The sequence below is a fragment of the Notothenia rossii genome, assembly GCF_949606895.1.
Source record: "Notothenia rossii genome assembly, chromosome: 1".
In the NCBI taxonomy this organism is placed as follows: domain Eukaryota; kingdom Metazoa; phylum Chordata; class Actinopteri; order Perciformes; family Nototheniidae; genus Notothenia; species Notothenia rossii.
Window position 1 is genome coordinate 85,095,892 of NC_136912.1, and position 17,939 is coordinate 85,113,830.

Consider the following 17,939-nt stretch of genomic DNA (forward strand, 5'->3'; position numbering starts at 1 on the left):
TTTAGCGATTCTAGGTGGGCGGTCAGCCACTCTCATGCTCAACATTGATTGGTTAGGATGGCAAAAGAGGCGGGACCGGGTGCCAACGTTCCACTCTCATTGGTCTAACAAGTGACTGTGGGATATTTAGAGCGATAGCCTTTCTGAAATGTAACCAATCATAAAGCAGCGAGGCTGTCACACCATGCACCATGCCTGTCCCTTACGGCTCTGTTACAACCGTTACAACACAATGCCCATATCAGCCAGTCTGACGAATAGAGCTAGAAGTTTTAACACTGACGAAGCTTACTCTAACACAGTAAACAATTATTCAACCCCATCATTATTTGCAAGGGCCCCCCACTCTCTGATACTGGCATAACATCCCCACTTTTAATTATCTCCTTAAAACCCATTGTAAATGTGCTTTCAATGGATTTGGGACTTGAATTACCTCTTAAAACATATTTATATGCAAATGCTTTCTCTTATTTTTATTTTATCAAAGTAGTTGCATTTTTTTTTTTCAAACAGCATTTCAGAAAACTATAGGCTACAGCATTTCACAGAACACTACAACATTTCAGAAAACACGACAGCATTTCACCAAAAATTACAGCATTTCACAAAACACTACAGCATTTCACAAAACACCACCGCATTTCACAAAACATTACAGCATTTCACAAAACACTACAGCAGTGCCCGTTTCGAGTGGGTCGCAGATGTGTGAGTGAAGAAAAAAAAATTGAAAAAGAAGAATCTTTTTTTTTTTGGGAAAAAGGTCAAACTTTCATTTTGAAGGCCCGATTTTCTAACGCTGTGCATGCAGTAGGCGTTGGACTGGAAGTACCGGAGACCATAAACGGTTTTGAAAACTTCTGTCACGTAGTGATCATCTTCTCAATAAAACATCTTTGCTGATGTTTGTTAACGATGGTTGTTAACATGTGGCTGAATAGGACTACAGAAGTTGTCCAGGCCGGTTTACGTCATTACACCGAACACGTAAACACTCCCGCTAAGTTTGTTTGTCCTGTTCTGCTTGAAAGCAAGTTAAAACAAACGCTTCAACTTGTACAATTTTGAATCTGTAGTTTTGAATATGGATCTTAAATTGGCGTGACGTTGAAGCAGCGACCCTGCTGTAGTTCGTTTATAGCATAACGTTAGCATTTTGCTTCTGGCGACTAGATTTATGATTTGAAAATAAGTAGGGTAGACATGTGGATATTATCCGGCTGAACAAAACGTGACCGGTCTCTTAAATGTGTGTCAACCACAGACCTCATTTAGAGCTATTTTTAAAAATCCTATGGAGAAATTGGATTTGTTTTTGACGGAAGGAAGGAGTTTACTTCGCGGTTTTAGGACGCGTCACTGTGGTTCTGGCAAAGTTTTGCCAATCTACTTCCGCCCCATGGGACCTTATTTCGGAAAAATTATGGATTGAAGTCAATGGAGAGAGAAAACGTATCTTTCGATCCCGTTTGAATTGTGCCATGAATTACACATATGATGTTTGTCAATCTTAAAAAATAATTTCCATGTCTAAAAGGTTTGTCGTAAAACTGTTGAATTATAAGACTATGAAAAATACGCAACTAGAAAGACTACAAATCCCAGAGTCGCGTAAGTCAGGGGTCCCCAACCTTTAATGTGCCAAGGACCGGCAGATACATTAAAAAGAAATGTGCGGACCGGTTGTCAATTTTAACTGATTAGAGTATTTACTCACCAGCAGGTGGCAACAGAGGCTAATTGTATTTAACAGCCTGAAGAAATACCAATATGCATCCAAAACATATTAACAACATTTAAAACCAGGATACAATTAAAACAAAAAATTAGGACCGCTTTACAAATATAAATATAACTGAAATTTCAGTGAGACCCATGGGCTTGTTAACCAGCCATAATAACGTCATACCGGGACGTTCGTTCCGGTGCACTCCGACAGCATTTAGCACTACATCGAGATTAAGGTTAAACTAACTTATTTTGGGAACACCCACATACCTATGGAGTTGGCCAGATGTGTGTAAATTACTGTTCATGGTAATTTGAAAACAAATGTCGTTGTTGGACACACACAAACACACCGAACATACACACACACAGCGGAGCTGAGCAGAGCACATACACACACACACATCATGCGCCTTTGTGACCGGACATTTCCTTCATACAACGAGTAATAGGCAAGGCCGGATTAGTACCTCCAGGGGCCCCTGGGCACTGAGCGCTCATGGCCCCCCCACAACCCACGTACCAAGAAGTAACACCACGCCTACCGAATCCTACCAACATGACCAATATTTAGAATTTTCAGTCAATCTGGCATGTCAAATCGCACACCTATTTGTCAAAAGCAGGGACACAGCCACATAGTTCAACCAAAGTAGGTCTAGACTTTTGCCCTTTTAGTCAAAAATCCCAAGACAAAGATACAAAGATACAGTGTATGGCTCAAGAATACCTAGGTAATATCACTCAAAACCTCAGAACGGCACCCCACTTAATGCCAAAACATGACTGGCTGGCTGTACAAGTACACAAGGAGTTGTATTAGTTACAAACATTGAGAGTTACAAAATTAAAATATGTAGTGAAATGGTGTGGTTGCTCAACTAAGTGATCAGTATATGTGATGGAAGATAGTGTGTGTGTGTGTGTGTGTGTGTGTGTGTGTGTGTGTGTGTGTGTGTGTGTGTGTGTGTGTGTGTGTGTGTGTGTGTGTGTGTGTGTGTGTGTGTGTGTGTGTGTGTGTGTGTGTGTGTGTGAGAGAGAGAGAGAGAGAGATTGAAGGAGTGTGTATGAGAGACAGTGGATCTTACCTTTTAGAAGTGTTTCTTCCTTGACTTTCTCTTTGAAAAGTCTGTGATTAGGTCATCAAAATCCAGATCCCTCACAAGATCAGACTCGATGGCCATCAAAGAAAGGGCTGAAAGTCTCTTCTGAGCCATGGTTCTCCTAAGTTCATTTTTGATGCGTTTAAGCTGTGAAAAGGACCTATCCCCCTCGCAGGTGGTTACAGGCAGTGTGAGAAAAATCCTGAGCGCAACAAAAACATTGGGGAATGTTGTCTGTAGTCCATGTTTAAGCACCACCTGCAGTCTGTTTGCAGGAGTTTTATATGGCTCTGTGCTGACAAAAGCCCTAAACTGGATCAGCTCCTGCCAGTCAGTGCCACCTCGTGCTCCACTGTGACGTCATCAAATACTCGTCTTTTACCAACACGGTGAGTCTCGTGCTGGTATGTCTGTGTCACGCCGGTGACGGCCCGGGCAGATGTCTCAAAGTCCGAAAATGTCCCTCGTAGTGATGCAAAATAAGTGCGCAGCGATTCCAAAAGTCGCACAGCGGTCATTACGTCAATGTCTTTCTTTTGCAAGCCAGTGCTCGTAAGGTTGAATTGGTGCAGTACAGTGTCCCAAAATATTGCCAGCAGAGCAGTTTCTAGTTTCCTAAGTTTGCCACACAGCGCAGAGGCCTCTCGCCGTGTGTCCTGGCGCTCTTCGTCATCAGCCGCCAACATTTGTAAAGCCCCTCTAATACCTCATTCACACCAACAGTGTTTCAGGCCCGGTTCGGAGCTGGAGCTTGAAAAGCACTGGGTTTTCCTGTTCACACCGCAGCGAAGCAGCCTCCTAGCTCCGGAATCCGGTTCGTTTCAAGCACCAAAACATTTTCCGGCTAGAGCAAAAGCACCGCATACGTCACGCTTACATCGAGGCGGGGCAGGGGCAGGGGCAGGGGCGGGATCAACTCCTGAACAACAACAAGAAGCCCGCGTTTTATCCAGTTTGTACACAACGATGGCGAAACTTAACAAGCAGCAGTGGTCCACTGAAGAGACCAGCTACCAATTGGGAATCTGGTCTTCCGAAGAGGTACAGATGGAGCTGGAGCACAATCGGCCATTGTTGTTGTTGTCGGTGTGAGCTGTGAGGGGTTTCCGCGCGGTTTGGCTTTATGAAGCAGGCACGCAAACGGTTACGTCATGACGCAAACGATGACGCAATGACGCAGCACCAGTCGGACTCTAGGCAGTGTGAAAAGAGCCGGAGCTAAACCGAATAACCGGTTCTGAACCTGAAAAGCTCTAGCACGGAGCTTGAACCGGAGTTGCGTTGGTGTGAATGAGGTATTATTCCAGTGTAATTCTCCCAAAGAGCTCTTGTGGAGTCTCCTCTGCAGCTTCATCTTGTACAGGAGAGAGATTTTAGCATCAGTGTGACGTTTTCAGTGAACACTTTATTCCATCGGTGGGTAAGCAGAGCAAAAAGCATAAAGTGCTTGAAGTATATCAAAAAACTGGCTTGTTTCACGACAACTATTTTCAACACAGTTGACACCAACCAAATTCAAGGAGTGTGCTGCGCATGGAATGTAATGTATGAGCAGGGTTGGGAGGGTTACTTTGTAAATGTAATCAGTTACTGATTACTGAATACATGGCTCTGAAAGTAATCTGAATACAGTTACAGTTACGTGTCTTAAAAAAGTTACGTAATCAGATTACTTTTAGATTACTTTTGGATTACTTTCTTTTTCCATCACAGATGGGTATGTTTTGGTGTACAGGAGACACAAAAAGCAAAAGGAAACTGAACGTGTTTTTACTGTTTTAATGGCTTATCAAGAGCAGAACTGAAACATAACATCTGAAACGATGTAAAAACATAATAAACCTTTTGGGGATGCAGCTTGGGATGTGAGGAGTGAGGGACACGGCTTGGAACGGGCGTGTCGTCTTCTTTCCTGCCAGTGTTGGCAGGACCTCTTTCACTTCATGAAATCTCTGCAGCACCACGGAGGCAGCGGGAGGGTTAACTCAGCCTCTGAGAAGACAAGCGCGCAGTGCCTTTCACGCATCGCCTTTCAAGCACCGCCTTCACTGTGTTTACCTTCAGAATCATCAGAAAGGCTAAAGAGCGGTGTGGCTGATGTGTTTTAACTTTTAACCACACACACCTCTACACACACACACCCCCCCCCCCCCCCACACACACACACACACACACACACACACACACACACACACGATTTAAACGCAGACTTCTGTTCCTCTATGTTTCGTTGTTATTGTTTCACTGAGCGGATCTGCACATTTTTTTCAAACGCTCCCTTTTTTAGTCCATCTGCGGCGGTAATAGGTTTTGTGCGCTGTGATGATTCGGCTGTACCTTTGGTAATGAATATTAAATGTTGTGAGGAAATCTTCCCACCAATAATTCCAATAAGTAATCCAACATGTATTCACTTCAGGTTTACGAAAGTAACTGTAATCAGATTACTCGTTTTTCAAATGTAACGCGAGCTGAATACAGTTACTTGATTTTTGTATTCTGATTACGTAACGCCATTACATGTATTCCGTTACAACCCAACCCTGTGTATGAGTGGGTTGCTTTTCTTGAGATGAGCTTGCAGCCCATTATATTTTCCTGACATGTTGGATGCGTTGTCATAAGCCTGGCCATGGCAGTTTGAGAGATCCAGCCCCATACCAATGACCATCTTCATCACACAAGATGAAAACATTTTTTTTTTTTTTTTCATCTTGTCACTGAGGGCCCTCTTTACTCAAGGGCCCCTGGGCACTTGCCCAGGTTGCCCATATGGTTAATCCGGCCTTGGTAATAGGGGGAATAATCGGGCCGTTCGATGTGTGTGTGTGTAGAGGTGTGTGTGGTTGAAACGTAGCAGCCTGCGGGAACACAGTGAAGGCGGTGTGTACGCGCTGGTGCTGCACTTCTCAGAGGCTGCCTCCTGATGCTGCAGCCATTTCATGAAGTTAAGGAGGCTTTACAAATAAAAATAATAGCTCTACACCCCTGGCCGCAATGTCCTTAAAATGAAGTCCGAGCTCGAAATATATCTAAAATTATGTATGCACTGCCATTCCCCCACAAACATAACAGTCTGCGATTAAACGGTTGTCTCCTGTGTGCTCCACTTCCTATTGGCGCACCACCTGTAACTTTCTCTGCGCACGAGAGGCTGAGACCTTATGCTAACCAATTTTGATTTATTTTGTATGTTTTGGATGAAATAATATGACTGGTATAAAATTTAATTACATTTTAAAAATTAATTGAATTTCTTTTGATAAAATATTTGTATATATTTATAATTCTGCAAATATTACGATAAACTCACAGCTATTTCGCGGCCCGGCAGTAACACCTCCGCGGCCCGGTACCGGTCCGCGGAGGTGTTACTTTGTACCAGGCTGTAATCATACCAGCAATGGGTCTTACTCGTTCTTTCGCTTCCCGTCTGATGAAAGGACCAGGAGTGGCTGGCTGGATCAAGTTAGCTACCTAGCTAGTAGCAAGCACGTTAGTTAGCATTAGCCATCTTAGCCTTGTCATTTTTATTAGCCTTAACATGAAGTAACATTAAGTCAACCAAAGTGTTAAACATAGAGTAGTAGTCATATTTCATGAACCCTCTGAAGAGTAGCCTACTGTCACACCGGTGATCATTCTATAATATAGAATGTACAAGTACAATGGGAGCCAGAGCCTTTTCTTAACAAGCTCCACATTTGTGGAATCAGCTTCCAGTTTGTGTTCCGGCGGCAGACAGCCTATCCGTTTTTAAGAGTACGTCGCTTAAGATCTTCCTTTTTGATAAAGCTTAGTGATAAAACTAAAACAATCTAATAAGAGTGCATTGAAATAGACAAGTTGTGCCTCTTCACCTATACATTTTAGTTCCTACTCTTTCACTTAAATCCTAAAAACTTAGATCTTATATTTAAAACTTTATCCAAACCCTTTCCCCTCTCTGACCTCTTGAGGTTCTAGAGGGTAAAAGCTTGCAGAGAGGCCTATCCCGGCCGGGGAGTGTGGAACGAAGTCACAGACCTACTCCTCACCTCTCACAAACTCCAATTAAGGTTCCAGTACAACCTGACCTTTCTCCCTACGTGTGCCTCTCCACCTCTGTTTCTTACTTCTTACTTGCTACCCCTTATCCCTCAACCTATCCCAGTGGTTCTCAAACTTTTTCTGTCAGGCCCCCCCTTTGGGGGTGCTGTGGGGTAGCTTGACGTTTCATAGAGGGTGCTTTTAGTGTTTCCCATTAATGTACCGGTCGCTACGGTGGAATTTTCTACTGCAACAATCCCCACGCAAATACACAGTGTACCCGCGACTGTTACAATGAAGGCTCAATAATCAGCTCACGGCATATAGGTGTAAACAGGGGTAAAGTCCTATTTTTATAGGTGGTGTGTAGTAGACCTCATATAGGGGGGTCCGGGGGCAAGCTCCCCTGGGAAGATTTTTAAATATTAAAGTTAAATGCATCAATCTGGTGCACTTTGAGAGCAAAATGAAGAGATCTATGGATACATCTCTCAACACCCATTTGAAACAGAACTGTAAACAGATTTACTTTTTCTTTATGGATATTTTACAAATCACCCTTTTAAACTTTATTCTTTTTTTTAATGTCATATAGTATTTCATACCTGTTTTTCATTTATTCTCTTATTTCTTTATAACTATAATGATCATATAAACGTGTGCCTCGGAAATAATTGTTTACATTAATGGTGACCAAAACGTTTGAGACCCACTGAGATAGCACGAAGAGAGTCCTTTAGCTCACTGAGTCTCTCATTCTGACAGGAGAGGACTCTCCTCCACTTTGTTGTTGAAAAAACTCCTTATATCCGTTAGCGTAGCTCGCTAGCACCAGAAGCTAACAACAACGATCTCCGGTACCGGTGCGCTCTCTCTATCTCGCTCGCGCACGCACACAAAATGGCTCGTTCCACACACACACGACTTCAGATACAAATGAACACACAATGAAATGTGACCCCCGGTTTGAGGATTGACAGGTCACAGAACAATGGGAGCTATCTACCCTTATCCACAATTTAAAGTAAGTCACACAGACTATCTCCTCTTTAGAATTTATTTTCTTCTCAGAGTGTACAAGAATGCGTAGTTTAAAGGGGCGGCGCCAGGGGATAGCTTGCTTTCGCAACTCCAACAATTGGCCTAGCAACGGCTTAGCAACCCAATTGTTTTGTTATGAAAATGTATCTATTGTAGAGCCGATGAACGGGAGTCAGAGGTGATGTATTCAGAATGGACTTCCACACTTTATTATCCATTAATCGACAAGAGGTAAGTACATGTGCTGCTCTGTATGATAAGCTAGCATGAATGACAACAAACCCCGGTACCCTCACTAACGGGTCCGGGTTGCAACACACACTAATCACACGGATAATTATGTACTAATAATGTGTCACCACACAAGCCCCCCCAGAATTCACCCATAAACAAAGTCAGCATGGCGGGGCGGAACGACAGGACGACCCCCACGACTCCTGAGCACGGGAGTCGGAAAAACGACCTCTGCCTGTGCGGCCTCCAGAAGAGGCGAGACCGGAACAACGGGTCTCAACTCAGTGACAGGGATCAAGGCCGGAGGGCGCCCCCGTCGCGGAGGTCGTGCCAGCACCACCGGCTGACCCAAATCCAAATGGGCCGCTTTCACCAGGTCCACAGCGACGTGCTCGGCCTTACCACCTAGGTCGACCACAATGTGTTTTCCCCGTGCTCCAAAACTCGGAAAGGTCCATCGTAAGGAGGCCGTAGAGGACCCCTGTTCGCATTGTGCCGTATGAAGACGTGCTCTGCCGAGCGGAGATTCGCTGGAACCCGGGACACCTGAGTGCCTCGGCGGCGGCCTGCAGGCAACCGGGGCAACCAGGGAACCGATGTGAACCCTCAGCGGCAGACCGTAGACCATCTCAGCCGTGGAACACTGCAGATCTTCCTTGGGCGCGGTCCGCAGGCCCAGCATTACCCAAGGCAGCTTGTCGACCCAATTGCCGTCCTTCAGGCCGGCTCTGAGTGCTGCCTTCATGGAGCCGTGTAAATGTTCACAGAGGCCGTTAGCCTGAGGGTGATAAGCGGTTGTCCTGTGAAAAGCAACCTCAGCTTCCGCCGTCCAGTCGATCACCTGGATGGGGGTCGTACCCTTCAAAGCCTCATACAGCGTCCGCATAATGTGGGCGGCCCGGGCGATGAAACGGTGGTAGAAAGTCACCATCCCCAGGAACTCACGGAGCGACCGGGCTGTGAGCGGGCGAGGAAACGCCGCAACAGCCTCAACAGCCTCAACCTTTGCCGGCAGGGGTGCTGCACTGCCTTTGGTGATGCGGTGTCCAAGGAAGTCAATGTCAAACACCCCGAAATGGCAATTTGCAGGATTGATTATCAACCCGTGTTGGCTGAGCCTCGTGAAAAAGGGCTCAGAGGTTTGACAGGTGCTTTTCCACCGAAGCGCTGGCGACGAGTATGTCGTCCAGGTAGATGAACACAAACGGCAGGTCCCGCAGCACAGAATCCATCAGGCGCTGGAACGTGTGAGCGGCGTTCTTGAGCCCAAAAGGCATCCGCAGGAACTCGAAAAGTCCAAACGGCGTTATCACTTCCGTCTTAGGAATATCCAGGGGATGCATGGGCACCTGGTGGTATCCGCGCACCAGGTCCACTTTAGAAAACACCAACGTACCGGCCAGATGTACTGAAAAGTCTTGAATGTGCAGCACCGGGTAGCGGTCAGGTGTCGTGGCGTCATTGAGGCGGCGGTAATCCCCGCACGGGCGCCAACCGCCGTTCGGCTTGGGAACGACGTGTAGAGGAGAGGCCCAAGGACTGTCAGAACGGCGGACGATACCCAGGCGTTCCATGGTTGAAAACTCCGCCCTCGCTACTGCAAGCTTAGAAGGGTTCAACCGCCGGGCCCTGGCGTAGACTGGGGGACCTTCGGTGGTGACGTGGTGCTCCACCCCATGCTTGGTGGTGAGCGCGGAGAAGGTGGGTAGCGTCAGGTCTGGAAATTCAGCCAACAACCTGAGAAATGTTCGCTCCCGACAGCGAGCCCGACAGCCCGTCGTACGCCGCCTTGCCAAGTGTACACACGAGGGAGGAAAACGTCAAGGCATCAACCAAGCGTTTATTTTTAACGTCCACCAGGAGTCTGTGAGCACATAAAAAGTCTGCCCCGAGGAGGGGAAAAGGGCCACTACTGAGCGCCGGCTCCTCCATTTCCCGGAGGCTTGTAACTGCAGGGAGCGACACACTTATTCGCCCTGGCCCCGAACCGCGCGTAGTAAAGACACTCTCCTGTGTCCCCACGCCAGCTTGGTACCATCACGTCCAGCCTCCCCCAAGCCTTCTTAACTGTAGAGGGGGTGCAGATCGTCACAGCTAGCGCCTCTGCACCGGACTGCTGGGTAGCCAGGAAAAAACGGTCGGCCTCTTCAGCCAAGGCACGGGGCTCCGTAATGGACGTGTTGGCTAGCGCCGTCTGAACCCGGGAAGGCAAGTTGCGCAGGAACGTCTCCATGAAAAAAATCCGGGGATCTTCCCCCCCTAGCAGATTTAGCATTTTCTCCATTAGCTGAGATGACTTGCTGTCTCCTAGGCCTTGAATGTCAAGTATCTGGCGGAACTTCTCCTTAGCAGATAAGCTAAATGTCTTAAGGAGAAGGGCCTTAATCGCCTCATATTTGCCATGGTGCGGGGGGTCTGTGATAAATCCCACCAACCTGGATGACGTGAAGCTTCCCATCGCTGCTACCAAGTGGAAATATTTCAAATCCCCATCACAGACTTGTCGGCAGGCAAAGTGTGCCTCCACGTGTGCGAACCACGCCGCAGTGGCATGCTCCCAAAACTCCGGCAGCTTTACAAAAACATTGCGCTCAGCCATGTTCATTGAGTCTTCAGAAACTTTCTTGAAAACGTCAGGGTTACCAGTGTGGAGCCGATGAACGGGAGTCAGAGGTGGTGTATTCAGAATGGACTTCCACACTTTATTATCCATTAATCGACAAGAGGTAAGTACATGTGCTGCTCTGTATGATAAGCTAGCATGAATGACAACAAATCCCGGTACCCTCACTAACGGGTCCGGGTTGCAACACACACTAATCACACGGATAATGATGTACTAATAATGTGTCACCACACAAGCCCCCCCATAAACAAAGTCAGCGTGGCGGGGCGGAACGACAGGACGACCCCCACGACTCCTGAGCACGGGAGTCGGAAAAACGACCTCTGCCTGTGCAGCCTCCGGAAGAGGCGAGACCGGAACAACGGGTCTCAACTCAGTGACAGGGATCAAGGCCGGAGGGCGCCCCCGTCGCGGAGGTCGTGCCAGTACCACCGGCTGACCCAAATCCAAATGGGCCGCTTTCACCCGGTCCACAGAGAACCCTGTGTGCAGACAAGACGGCAGGCGAAAAACTTTTAAAATATGTGTTTTCTGAATGGAGATCGGATCGATCAGGATAAATTAACCTGTAGCTGCTCCGTTCAAACTCACAACAACGTCATACAGACATAAATAAAGGAGCGACTGTATTCACCATGACATATGACATAGACCAGGGGTTCCCAAACTTTTCAGCCCGTGACCCCCAAAATAACAGTGCCAGAGACAGGCGACCCCCTGTCGACGGGGGGGACGGGGGGTGCTAGTTAATTAATTTCAGTTTTCCGCACTCGCTGCACTCGCCTCGTTGCGGGGAAATTATACAGATGACTAGTCCGCCCCTGAAAATTTCTATGCAAACGTTATTATTAATAATAATTAAAAAAATAATAACTATTAAAAAAAATATTCTATTTTTTTTAATTTTCCATTTTTATTTTGTAATCATCTCGTGACCCCCACTTTGGGAACCCCTGACATAGCCAGTCTGTGGTTTGTACATGTTTAAGTGTTGTCCAGTTTATGTATAGATATTAGGAGCTGTGAGCTCTGTGTGCTAACAGCTAATGGCTGATGTTTCGGGACATGTTGCGCTGTCGGCTGCAGACCAATTACGAAGCGTCATTTCTTGACTGGCAGCAAAAACAACCAATCACAGCAGTGCTTCTCTGGCTGGCTCTGTCCAATCAAACAAGAAGTGTTCTCTCAAAAGGAATATCCTTTCCCTATAAGTTGAAATGCTGTGGTGTTTTCTGAAATGCTGTGGCGTTTTCTCAAACGCTGTAGCGTTTTCTGAAATGCTGTGGTGTTTTCTGAAATGCTTTATCGTTTTCTGAAATGCTGTGGTGTGTTCTGAAATGCTGTGGCGTTTCCTAAAATGCTGTAGTGTTTTGTGAAATGCTGTGGTGTTTCCTGAAATGCTGTAGTGTTTTGTGAAATGCTGTAGTGTTTTGTGAAATGCTGTGGTGTTTCCTGAAATGCTGTGGTGTTTTCTAAAATGCTGTGGTGTTTCCTGAAATGCTGTGGTGTTTCCTGAAATGCTGTTTTGACTTGCACTTCAGGGCCACCATAAGTTGTTGATATATTGAGATTTCCCCTACCATTTCAGTTGTGTCTTGGAAAATAACTTTGTTTTAAAAAGTTATATATAAAGAATATTATCAATACATCACAATACCATTCTTAGTATCATATACATATAATCATAATCAGCTGTGTTGGGGTTTTATTATCAACAACAAACTCATGGCAGGGCTGTAGTCCACGTTTTAAAATACTGAGATCATTAATGGTCCCTGATCCCCCTAAAAGGAGAAGTAAAGGGATTTTTTTGTTTTTTTGTTTGACCTGGACCCGAGAACTTTTTGTTGGCCAGATTGAAATATCCCAACAACTATTGGATGGATATTGGTATATATAATCTTGGTTAGGAAATTCATGTTCCCCTCAGGTTGAATAGTTGCTTTGGTGATCATCTGACTTTTCATTAGCACCACCATCATCAGATAAAATTGTGATTGTCCAATACTCTGCTTTAGCTTAATGCCTGCAAACCTACAGACCTTCCCACCAGCCTCAGCTGTGCTTTGTGTGTAGTGCCAATTTGCAATGCAATTAAAAGCAAACCCACTAAACATCATCATTTATGAGTCAATTAGCCCATTTGGTCAACAAAAAGGAACACATTGTATCTGTCATCAGCCTGCAAATAAACTCAACTTCCAACAAGTCCACTCTATTTGGATTTTGTAACCTAACACAAGACTACAAAAACATGTTATTTTGTTAAATTATGTAAGCCAAAATTCTACTCTCTTTCATATCCAGTGTCCATTTATGTTTAGAAAAATTGCTGTCACACACACACACACACACACACACACACACACGCACGCACGCACGCACGCACGCGCGCGAGGAGGGCTAAAGTATACTCTTCAGACACATTAGACAGAGGGAGGGTGGGGCGCCAGTAAAGATTTCTTAATGGGCTCTGACGTCCTCTCGTCCATCTGCCTTGATGATAAAAACAGCTGGTCCATTTGATCCTGATGCGCATCACCGCCTTCTCCGTCTTATTTTTCTTTATTTACCATCAAACCATTAATTTAACACTTTTCATCGCAGGAGCATAACATCTACAGAGTGAGGACTAACACGTTCATGTTTTTTTCCAAAAGAATGGGATATGGAAATTGTGGGAACAAATAAGTAACATTTCATTTCACCTTTCCATTACCGGACTTCAGTGGAGTAAATCAGTCGGATGTGTGGTCAGAGCGCATGGGGAGCGCACTCCGTGGGACTGTGTGTGCGTCAGTGACACTCTCCATCCGGTCACAGCCCTAACCCTAACCCCAAACAGCCACTGTCCTGGAGGAGGATGCCTTCCTTGCACCACGGAGCAATCTTCGTAGGAGCCTTCCTCATTGTGACCGGGGGCTCGACAGCCTTCCTGGCCTCGTCCCAGAGCCGCCTGCAGGCTTTCTCCCTGTGCTGCGTGGTGCTGGGGGTGGTCATGCTCATCCTGGGACTATTCTGGGCTATGAACAGCAAAAGTGCCGCAAACTACAACCACCGAGAGTTCGACCCAGAGTGCCCACATTATCCATTCAACGACTACCCCAACTTCGGCAGCCATGCCCTCTTCTCACCCCCAGCGAGCCGCTTCCCAGAATCCCAGTCGGTGTTTCTGCCCAGGTCGGTGAAAACAAATATCAGTTGAAATAGTATGTTTACAGTTCAGTATTTGTCAGTAAGACTAATTGTATCATGAAACCAGAAAATAGGACTCCAAGTATATATTTTAGTGTATTACATGGCTTTTTTTTTTAAAGCTGTAACCAAACTAATATATTTTATGATTGCCATAAACACTATTACTGCACTTTGCCATGTTGTCTCATTGATTCTCCCTGTTGCAGCTCTGTATCAGGCTCAGTTAAAGGGTCGTTTTGAGATGGAGTTATTCATAATTGTATACAAAATACAGAGGGTTGCACACAGAAACAACTGCACCTTTTCAAGAGATATGCTCACTTTAAATTACTTTCTTGTTCCTGTTTTTACGTTAAAAACCAATATATAATTATAAACATTCAAACCTGGAAGAAAAAAAAGCCATCTTGATTTCCACATGCAGGCCATGCTCAGCCATGGATGACACAGTCCTTTATTGGCAGGATCCCATTGAAACAAGATACACAATAATCTAAATATAGTCACAACTAAAAGAAAGTTAAAAAAATCTATTGAAATGTTTGAAAATGCATTTATTGTCTTTCTTGACATTTATTTGATGAGAATCTTCCCACTACTCTCTTGTCTATACAAGACTTGTGAAAATAGAGCCAGCACCCTGTTAGCCTAGCTTAGCATAAAGAATGGAGACCACATGGAAATCAGCTGGCTCAATAAAAAATCAAAATAACAATTAGTTTGTGGAGGTTATGCATCAGTCTATGGTTGTGTTTGAAGTTGAATATGCCTACTTACTAAGGCTTTATTGGAAATAATACTAATAATGGCATTGCCAAACATATCATGATAAAGGTGTCATTCAATATATTGCAGACTAAAAAGCACATTACTTTTGTTTATGGCTGTAATTCAAAAGCTTTTCATACTGCACAATATCCATAGGCTAGTAATAATAGTTTCCATAATATCCATGGGAAACCTACACCCTGTATTTGGCATCAAACACTACACACAGAACAAGACTCCCTCTGCTAACTTATGATCTCTACTGCTGTTTGTGTTTATTCACATGTTTTTTCTCACTGCCACTGTTTTCTTGAGTGCAGGACAATGGAGCACCACAGACATGGTGCCCGTGGGGAGGAATTTGATTACCCTCCCATGGACCCTGTTGGTTTCAGCCCATCGCCTCACCCTCCTCCGTGGCACGAGCCCCCCCCTCCCTATGAGGTGGCCATCAAGACCACATGCAGCTCCACACACCTGCGACGTGCATACTCAGACACACACCTGGCATCAGAGCCCCTGTTTGGACGCTCGAGAGAGATCAGCTTTGAAGTGTGAAGTTGGATAATACGGACAGTGAAAATAAAGAGTCATCAGACTGAGGCTTTCACTGCAAAAGCTGCCTTCTGACAGAAACAAACTTTATCAAATACTTGAAGCATGCTTCTTCCTGATGTTGACCAGTGGGTCCTAGCATGCTTTATCTAACTTATCTCTAATTAAAATGCAGGTGTAAATGTATATTTTAATATATGCTGAAATGAAAGGTACATCATACCAAATACAGCCTTAGAAGCCCAAAACAAAGCACCAAATATAAATGTAAAAGCACATACGTTCTGGACAGTTTTATCAAGTCACAGTTGTTTTCAGCCTTTACGCTAAACTATCCAGACCAGACACCTCAGGTAGGGTCATATCTATTCACACCAAAGAACATTTATTCAACAAATAGTGGCAATGTTTCCTGACTCAGTGCAGCAGATATTTTATAAGAACAAAAATACATTTTGATCAGCAGTGTATAGAAAAAATAAATGGATAACGCCAATGATTGTGTTCTTTTTCTATAATCTTAGCAAACCCTTAATCACTTATGTGATTAGGTATTATGTGATTGGATCAGGATTTCTTGAAAGACACATTGCTGTTGAGTTTTTCATGTATTTTTGTGGCGCTTTGAGAACCACAAGCCTAGTGCCATTTAGATCTAATATATTGGAGAGAAGGCAGACATCTTAACTCCTGATTACTCCCACCAAAACAATTTAGATTATTAAATTAGCAGTAAAGTTACAGATGTCTTATTTAAACTGTTCTTTAAATTGAAACTGATAAAGACCTGCGCTTTATTTTAGGTTGTCTGCCAAGGTAACAGAAGCACACAGGAAATCCAGGATTTCCATTCATTTTAATCCTTCTTTCTGGGATCCCGAGTTGACCACAGAGGACTGTTTTCTTTTAGTTTTCCTCTTCCATCAAACTGAGGAGTGTTCCATCTTTTCCCATCAGGACTAACACACATTATCACAGGATGGATATGAATATAATTCACTTTCGGAAAAAAGCACCCCGGTAGACGTTTGCTTGCCACACATGTCAGCTATTCATCAGCTTGTTGAAAGCAGAGGGAACAATGACTCATCTGATCATGAGTTTGTTTCACCGCTCACTAGATCACTGACAACAGGGCCTGACCTTTAAGCAACCACAGAATCACTCTGAATGTGCAAATCACTTCAACCCTTAAACTTGATTGGAGAAGATACTTAATTGTAAGAAAAAGCATTAATCAGATTTAAAAAATGTTGGCATGAGACCTACAGATGTTGGTGAAATAAGTTTTCCCCTATCTCTTAAATCCTGCATATCAGCGAGCTGCCTCCATGATGGAAAACTATAATAGCTTTGACAAAATGATGCACCAAATTAATATACTGTATAGGGATTAACACATCTCAATAAAAAATAGTAAAATAAATAACAGGGTATCAACTATCATGGTTGCATAACTAATGCTTGTGAAGCATCTTCTAAGTGAATTCCATGCCGTAATGAAATTAACAAAATGTTATTATAAAATTGCACAAAACCCACGATTGTAAATCATGAAAAAAGATGGCAACACAAGATTGTCCTGTGCATATTTCCCTTTTTTTACCCGACTGGTTAGGTTGTTTTATGTATATTTCCAAAATATGAAGTTTGTCTAAAATCTATAGAATTAAATATAGTATGTGTTAAATGTCAGCTCACACATATTTGTTATACTGAAATAATTGTGCGATGAAAAGTCTTTCTGCCTTCATCACCTCTGAAATAAGATCCTGCATTGAATTGATGACCACAATTACACTGTTGTGAGCACAAGGACGACTGACTTCAGCTTTTCTGAAGGACACACGCGGTTACTTCTGAATATGCATGCTTCTATGAATGATGGTTTTAATCTCTGAAAAGGTATCTAAAGCGATACTTTTGCACCATGTTTTTAATGTGTGTATATTTGCATTTTATGTGAATAAAATGCACTTGACAAATACATTAAATAAAGAAAAAATGATCCTATTGTACTGTACGTTTTTGTCACAGTCTCAACTAATTGTTCTATTAGAAATAATGTTGTCCTTGTGTTTTTAAGGTCTGTTTCAGAATATCAAGAATCTACCGTGAGAAATCAAGATAAGCTGCTACATTTGACTCATGATAACTGATGGTCATTAAGCCTTTTTCCGCTCTTTTCTCATATAGTCCCAACTAATGCTAAATCAGGCCAGTGGCGTAAAGTGGAGGGGGGGGATAGCCTTTCCCACTTCCTGGGCCCCTTTCTTGGACCACATCCGTCTGAGCAAATATTGGATTTTGCAGTAAGACAAAATAAAGTGTAATCAATATACACATGTTGTCATTTCAGACTATCTAAAGATAGCTCATAGTCAGAAAATACTCCAACGGCAAGCATACATATGAGGAGAAAACGGCTTTTGCCACAAGGACAGCAACAAGTACTCTTTTGAATTAATGAAAATGTTGAGGGGGGCATTGTATGCCTCTGGCCAGATTTGGGGTCGCAGCTGTGTTTTCCCATTTCAAGATGGTCTCACGTTTAGTTTAGTTACCTCTTAATGTATTTTATTGTATGATCAGAGAATATCCATGGAAGACAAGCAAAACACACAAAAGTATCTATCTGTCTGTCTATCTATCTA

General features: G+C 44.0%; 1 protein-coding gene across 1 annotated transcript; it reads left to right on the forward strand.

Annotated features, from left to right (window-relative positions):
- The first annotated feature begins 13,295 nt into the window (after positions 1 to 13,295).
- On the forward strand, positions 13,296 to 17,290 carry LOC307022431 (uncharacterized protein). The gene is made up of 2 exons (XM_079655247.1): positions 13,296 to 13,944; positions 15,051 to 17,290. The coding sequence occupies exons 1-2, from the start codon at positions 13,628 to 13,630 to the stop codon at positions 15,286 to 15,288; spliced, it is 555 nt and encodes a 184-aa protein (XP_079511373.1). The 5' UTR covers positions 13,296 to 13,627; the 3' UTR covers positions 15,289 to 17,290.
- The last annotated feature ends 649 nt before the right edge of the window (positions 17,291 to 17,939 follow it).

Coding starts and splice junctions, on each gene's coding strand:
- LOC307022431 (XM_079655247.1), top strand. CDS start 13,628: ATGCCTTCCTTGCACCACGGAGCAATCTTCGTAGGAGCCTTCCTCATT. Junction 13,945..15,050: donor CAGTCGGTGTTTCTGCCCAG/GTCGGTGAAAAC, acceptor TCTTGAGTGCAG/GACAATGGAGCACCACAGAC.